The 7,853-nt window shown below is 42.3% G+C and overlaps 1 protein-coding gene across 1 annotated transcript in view; it reads left to right on the top strand.

Moving 5' to 3' along the window:
- Positions 1-896: 896 nt before the first annotated feature.
- rnf38 (ring finger protein 38) overlaps positions 897-7,853 on the top strand; it is a 51,855-nt gene continuing 44,898 nt past the window's right edge. The window contains exons 1-2 of the mRNA XM_036583754.1: positions 897-1,066; positions 2,938-3,465. Coding sequence (XP_036439647.1) covers positions 3,036-3,465 — 430 coding nt within the window. The 5' untranslated portion in view covers positions 897-1,066; positions 2,938-3,035. The remainder of the gene's footprint in view (positions 1,067-2,937; positions 3,466-7,853) is intronic.

Consider the following 7,853-nt stretch of genomic DNA (forward strand, 5'->3'; position numbering starts at 1 on the left):
TTAAAACATTTTAACACAGCTGTTATATTTTTAAAACTCAAATTATAGGTGTTTAAAACGCTTCATAGATGTCCATGATGTCAGTGAGCATGAACAGCCAGTGAGCTGGTCCACTTGGCAACCAATCAGCACGCAGTAGCAGTAATGCCAACCAATCAGTACTTGTAGCAGTAATGCCAGCATCCTACAGCCTAAAACCTGTTTGCTGTAGAAAAGGAAACATACAGGTGAGTTTTCTTTGTTTTTTTTTTTACATATACATTCTTCTACTTTCCAAAATTAAAGAAAAGTGAGTAGAAACTATTTTAAGTTTTTGTTTTTCGCTCGCAGCGCCCTCTGATATTTTGCAGTCATGTTTTTGATATAATGGGGGAAATAGGAAGAGGCCAAGCTCCTCATAAACCGGCTCTGCTGCTGCAGCTGTCTAAAGGCTAACGCACACTGCAAACACACAAATGCACAACTGTGCACTGCGCTGCACAGAATGTAGTACAAAGCGCAGCTATAGCACATAGGAAGCATTGCCTCGATGCACATCAAGCTCAAGTTCATTTTCACTATTTATTTCACAGACTCCCTGTTTTCCAGCTGAAAGGTGAGATAAGTTATTATGTGACTAGGCTAGTTGAGGTAACAGACGCTCAGCATTTATCTGTCTGCAAGATTAAGACGCTGCATGTCGTCTGCTTTAATGTTATGGCTGATCGGTGTAACATTTATAAATAAACATAAAAACACTACACATATCAATAATAATTTATATATAGAACACATTTGATTTTTATTTTAATGTACAGATAAAAATGCGCGTATGTGTTTTTCATGTGGTTGCGTTCGGTATATAAACGAATTGGCTCAGCTTGTTCTCTGTGTGCGATTAGCGCGGTCTGGCTCGGTGTGAATGTGAAGTCCCGCTGATGGTTTTGTCACATTTTCTCACCGTCTGAAGCTGCGGGGCGTTCGGCTAAGCGCTGAAAACATCCACAAAACCCACCTTCAACACGTTAAAAACCGTTCACTCCGCCGGTGGAGGAGCAGGGAGCGCCTCGGATATTCACTTCAGCGGGTAAGAGCCTCATTTCGGCGAGCTGCGTGTGTCGGCTCGGCTTCGCTGCTTGTTTTTTTAACGTATTTCGGCTCCAGCGGACGGAGCTGAGCTGAGACGGAGATGTGAGGCTTTTTCTCTTTTATTTCTCAGCGCGAGTATAGACAGAGGGAAAGAGAGAGAGAGGGAGAAATAGGAAAAGAGAGAGGACGAAAGAGGGAAATAGAGGAAGGGGCAGAGAAAAAAAGGAGGAGAAGAGAAAAGGGAGGTTTAATACCTCCTTATTCGCCAGCTTCTTGTTCGAATTTTCCGTTCCACCTTAAATGGTGTAGCAGTTGCGTTCTGGTGCCTGAGGCGCCAGAAAGTAACTGCTGCGCCATTTAAGGTGGAACGGGAAAATTAATCTGGCGAGTGAGAGGCAGACTTCAGCTTCGCGAATCAGTTTGCCGTTTAAAGTAGACTTTTACCACGTATTCTCGGACCCGGGGGTATCCGTGGTAGTTTGGTGTGTCTGTGAAGTGCCCGAGTCTCGGTGTGTCTGTGTAGGTGGACGGTACCCGGACCGCTGTTGTGCTAACAGGCTAACCGCCGCCGAGCTGAGTTTGTCGGTTTCGGGGAAATTAAAGCGCTATTTTGTGTTGAATTAACCTCACTTTACTGTCGGTATGTTCGTCGAGGGCGAGAAAAGTGGACTTTTTTGATGTGGTGAACTTTGTTGAGACGTATTCTGGCCTCTCGGCGAGGAGGAATAGCCCGTAATGGGCGTCGTTCAGTGCTCAGTCTTTTTGTTTGGCTAATGCAAACGAGCTAACGTTAGCCTTAGCCGGAGCCGTGTTCTGAATGGAGAGGAAGTGCTGCTGTTTACTTTTCATCGTTTATTAGTTGTTTTAGCCGCTTTATTTCCACATAAAAATACTAGTTCGCTCTGACTGAGTGGGGCACATTCATTTAAGTGCCGTTTTTTAAAACATTAAACACCTTTTAACTTTTTGAAGCCGATTGATTTAAGGGTTTTTTAGGTGCTGTTAGTAATGGGACAGTGGAGGTGCGTTTATTTCGCTTAACTGGTTTAGCTAGTCTGTCATTTTCTATTATTATTATTATTATTATATATTATTATTATTATTAATATTATTATGGCCAAGCTGATTCGTCTCGTTGCGGTGGTGTTATGAATTTATTTGTTACTATAATAACCCCTAGCTGATTTACTGTGTTGTTGTTGTTGTTAATAAGTAACAACAACAATATTGTTTTTGTTGTTCTTCCTCATTATTATTATTATTATTATTATTATTATTATTATTATTACTACTACTATTATAAGCATGTAAGGGGGTGCCCGAAGTTTTTGCCTTGGGGGGCCGAAGTGCAGTGTTTTTGGTGAGCTGAAGGTAGAGATGGGCGATATGGCAAAATGAAATCACTAGATTTTAGTAAGTACATGATACACAATATGTCACGCCGTTTGTTTCTGACATGTAGTCAACATTTCACACAGTGTGACACTAAATCCGGTAAAACAGGACTAATTGTGCTCTCTTTAATCAAACAAGCGGTTGGTAGGTGTTTTTTTTAGAACTGGCGATACCCACGATATGCTCAGAAAAGCTGATTATGGTGTAATTTATCATAATAAAGATAAATATTGTCATATTTCCTGACTATAGACAAAAGCCAACAATGCAAAACTATATACTGATAAAGAAGATGGGTAAGGTTGGGGGACAGGTAGAATTTGTACATACTCTAAAAATGTTTTTGGTACGTTGGTGTTTTTGGTGACCACACTTTAGGCAGCCCTGCCTTAAGCTTATTTTGAAACTCATACAAGCAAAATTATGAACTCGCGTTTAACAGATTTTTTGTTCTGTTTAATTTATTCCAAACAGTTTTTAATTCCTCCGAGTGCTTCCCCCTTTTTCGCTGGCTGGAAAACGGACAGAGAAAAAAGAGAAGCCTCCCTTTCCCCGTCCCCCACGTGAAGGAAATGCCCATCGCAGCCACCGGTCAGCCGGCGACTCCAGAGCCTCGCGTCTGCTTGCAGCTGCCCAGCGGCGCCGAACCCGTGCCCAAGAGGGCTGGCCTGTGTGAGGACGCCGGGGCTGAGGTGCTGGGGCACAGCGGCGCACCCCTGGAGCCGGGCAGGGCGACGCTCGGAGCTTCGGCGGCAGCGGCAGACACGTCACACTCCCCTCTGGCTCCCTCGCCGCTGGCCTCGCCTGTTCACAGCCTCCCGGAGCCTCCCAGAACTCGCTCGCGGTCGCGCTCCGGATTCTACGGATCTAACGGAGCGGTGGGAGTGACCCAGCAACTGCAGCAGCACGGACACACAGAAAACCTGAGGCCTCCCGGGAGCATCCTTTCTCCAGGCGGCCACAGGCACTCCGGCCCTGGAGCTCACCGGAACTCCGGAGCAGGTAAATCACACATGATGCTATTTCTTCTTCCCCTTGTTTATGGAGGAGCTGCTTAAAGGCCACCTCGTCCCCAGGAGCTACCTGGTAACATTTCCTTATGTCTGTGGCGTGGAAGGGGGATGGGCTGGCCCCACAGCCAGTACTACCCACTCATTACCCGGCGTGTCTCACTGCTGCTGAGCCATATGTCGTCTGTACCGGTATACCGTTACTGCTGACAGACAACAATAGTGATTGTTAGTGTTAGCGCTACTGGTGGATAACAGATACTGCGGTAACTATAACTTATGTCTTTTGCTGAGTGCTTATAGTTAGTCAGAAACATAACAGCTTTTTCTGTAATATGATGTATTTTGCTGTGGAACACAGGGTCAGGGAGGGTCTCTGAGCTGGCTCGATGATAGGTGGGGGTGCTGGAATGGGCTTGTGAAACATGATATTTTTACACGGTGCACTGTGACGTAACCGATATCAGAGGACGTTTTGGAGGCAGGCTAAAGTCATTACATTTTGACTAGAGAACAATAGTTTTGCCTTTTAAATTATATGAAATGATTCGAGCTTTAATACGACCGGAGACATGAACTAACAAGATTGAAAAAAGGTCAAACAATTAGCAGATTTCCTCTCTGAAAACATGGTTTCTGTCTGGTTTACGAGGCTGTGTTGGTTGCGTTTCATGATTTATTGCCTATACTGTTGCTGGTGTCACCCAACAATATTTATATTCTGTTTTAGTGATGGATAACATGCTGTATATTCATGGAAACGTTATATTCCATAATACAGCAGTGGCCTTCCTGCCAAGCCAGTAGAAATACACACATTCCCCATAGAGGATAACTCTGAGAAAATTAACAAGCAGTGCAGAAGTTGAGGCACAAGATCCATCAATAGGTTCCCTTTGGTGTACGTTTTAAGAGGCATAAACAAAACAGGACAGTCCAGTAAAAACAAGCTATGTCAGGTTTGTATGTCATGTTCTTTCAGCATAGCGTAGCCGTAAACATGGATTCAGTAACTTAAATAACGCAAACTTAAATGTGGTCAAATGCTGTGATGCATTTGGAAGATATCATTATTGAATTTAAGCCTCTGACCTTTAACTCCTCACACACAGGCTAGAGCAGCGGTCGCCAGCTGCTTTCAAGACAAGGGGTGTCCTACTGATTTCAGTGTTTTCTTGCTCAAATACACCCATCAGGCTCATTAACAAGCTCTTCTTGAGTTGAAGTGGGTGTATTGGAGCAGGACCCGGGAGCTCCAGTCCCAGCACTGGGAACCCTCTAGGCTTGAGGGATTGATCTTCCCTGCTCGTCCACAACTGAGCAACCGCTGCTTTTCCAAGGGGTCTGGACACTTTCAGCTTTACCAGATAAGAGAGAGGGAGAGAGAGACGGAGAGAGGAGGGCTGGAAAATTCATTTGTATTGCATCAAAGTGGTTTGAGAGGGGGTTTGTTGGTGTATTTGAATGTGTGTGTGAGTATGTGTGTGCGTCCCACGTATGAAATAAGGGAACTAAAAAAAGTGCTACCATCCTATTAAAGGGCAGTGTTATTAATTTTTTTTAATTTTTATTTTTTCTTCTTCATAACACAATCATTGAGACGTAAAAAGGCATTCACAGTGGGTTGATCTGAAATGTTTTCTTACCATTTTCTTGCCTTGGATTTCTTTACAGTGGAGGTGACATGTTTACTGAACCTACGTGTGTCTGAGTTTTACATGTGATGTTGAAAGTGGTGAACCTTAGTGGTAGGCCTTAAAATAGGGTTATGTGGGGACTGTTCTGCCTCAGGAGTCAGGCCTTTGGGGGGGGAGGTTTGGGAGGCATTAAATCAGATGTCTGGTTCCTTTCACCACCAGTGTGAACGATTCTGGTTTGATTTCTCTGCAATGTAGAATTTCAGAATCAAACCGCTCTGAATGACTGTTTACGTTTTAAGGATTTAATTGTGCAGGAACTTTGAAAAATCTGTGGAATTCCCCTTTAACTGTGTTTGTCAGTACAATTTTCTGCACGAGCCCTGTGGTGTGTCACTTTCAGACGCCCTGACATTTGAGCTGGGTTGCTATGGAGTTCGAGTCTAAAGCTTTTGCCACTGCTTAGAGCTGTACACCAGTTTAATCAGACGGCTATCTTTCCATTTACTTTCCGTTTAATAGCTTTATGTTGTGTTGTGCTGCTGCACCCAGGCTGAATGCAGACGACCTGTTCGATTCGTCTGCCAGCAGGCCGAGGCACGAGTGCTTAACGCAGCCTTGTCCACCGAAAGTTCACTGCTTCGACAGAAGCTTTTGCATTTCAAAGCAAGAAAGGAGATCCAGTGAAAAGCCGACTTGCTCCATTCTCTTTAGTAATTTTAGATTTGGACTTGATGAGCTAATGCAGTGCTAACATGAAGTGAGTTTACAGTGTTGGTATTTAGAAGCAGCTGATCTGGCAAAAATGTAATTGTGATAGTCCTAGAGGTTTTCATGATACACGGTGTGTCTGTAGATGTATTTTCTGATATCTGAGAAGTTTGAAAAGACAAAATGGTACCATACTGAAAAAATTACTCTCAAAAACTGAATAGAACGATTTGTATTTCAGCTTTTCACATACTGCACTGCTCTTAGTCCAACTGAACAAGACTAATTATGCTCTCTTTGTAATCAACCATGCGTTTGGGAAATGTTTCCAAGTGCTGACGACATCTAAGACGTGCTAAGAAAAACATATTGTGACATCCTGACGTAATTTATTGCGATAAACATGGTCATATTGCCCAGCCGTGCGGGAGTGAAGATTGACGTTCATCTATGTTGGTATTTGTGTCGCACAGCAATATTGATGCTTAGTTTTAGTGGTATTGATGGATAACATCAAGTGCAGTGTATGCCATTTGATCGGTGCTTCAGATTGTTTTGAAAGAACAATAAAAAATGGATAAAAACAAAATTAATAGAGGTTTTCCATCTGAGAAGTTCTGTCGTTTTAAAACAAACAAAGCAAAATAGTCAAAATATCATCTGACACCAAGTAGGGGTGGGAAAATTGCACAGTGACACCCTGAATCGAATCCTAAGTGTCTTAGAGATTCTTACCACTAATACTAAGATAACTTTGAGTTGTACTGCAGTTAGTTTCTACTTCAGTCTGATTGGTTGAGAAGCGTTCTGCCCTAAATAACAACTTTTTACCTCAATAACTTGATTGTAGTGAGTAATGACTCGCTTTACGCTGCAGCTGATCGTTACTGAGTTTCTACTTTAGCACATATAAAACAGAAAATAAATACATTCGGGAAAATCTCTGCGATAATATTTGACCTGCAGCTCATTTGCTCAGATTCTAAGAAACGGCGTGGATCAGATTCTGAACGTGTTGTTGATCCTGAGCGTTTCAGTCAGCAGCTGTGAAGAAACAGCTAAACAAACTGGACTTGGCCAGAAAATAATTCAGTTCTGCAGATAAGATGGGCTGTGAAATGCTTCACCGACTGGCTAGAACAAAAACAACATTCGGGTTTAATATCATTGGAAAAGGTGAGCTGAACCTGATATTGTGGCAGTTTTGTACAAAAGGCTAATACCTTTTGTCTGGTGGAAAGAATTGAGTATATTAAAGCACATTTGATTCAATGTTTAGGTTTGTTTGCTTTACTTTTGTCTTTATTTTACAGGACTGTTGTATAAAAGCAGCCCTTAAGATTGTATGTTATCGCACATAACTTGCGGGCTGTGGTGATCTGCTGCACTCCTCTGTGGCGATCATGTAATTTGTGCTAACACCGTCTCCCTTGTGTTTCATTGCCTAAAAGTATCAGCTATATTAAAGTTTCTTACTTGTAGGAAAGCCACGATATACCAGCCAACATCTGGTGTTTTTAATGTACATATTTACCCATGTTGATGCTAAAATATAAACATCTATAAAATGTTAAAATTGTAATTAGATTAACTTCGACCAGCTTTAGCAAATATATCATCTACTCATACAGGATTGTGAGAGTGGTAGAATTAAGATAATGCAGTCATTTAAAGGGAAGTTCCACCAATTTTTCATAATTCAGTTGTTATGGTGGAAACAAACATTTCAGGGTGCTTTAGAATTGTGAAATGGGTTGTCGTAGAGAAATTCACCCACTGTCTGCAACACAAATATAGCCATTTTACTTACTATCCAAAACCTCCAGTGAACCTACACTGGAGTTTTTGTATGTAATGCTGATGCTGGTAAAATAGTGGTATATCTGAAAAAATAAGGTTTCTTTAGGGAATGGTTCACCTTACAGCGTCCTGCGTGTGCCTCTCCGCAGTGAATGGATGTTAAAAACATACTTTAGCTTTACAAAACTATCATAAAGCAATGTTTAAGGCATCAGATGGCATATCTATAATC

This window comes from Colossoma macropomum, unplaced genomic scaffold (assembly GCF_904425465.1).
Source record: "Colossoma macropomum unplaced genomic scaffold, Colossoma_macropomum, whole genome shotgun sequence".
In the NCBI taxonomy this organism is placed as follows: Eukaryota; Metazoa; Chordata; class Actinopteri; order Characiformes; family Serrasalmidae; genus Colossoma; species Colossoma macropomum.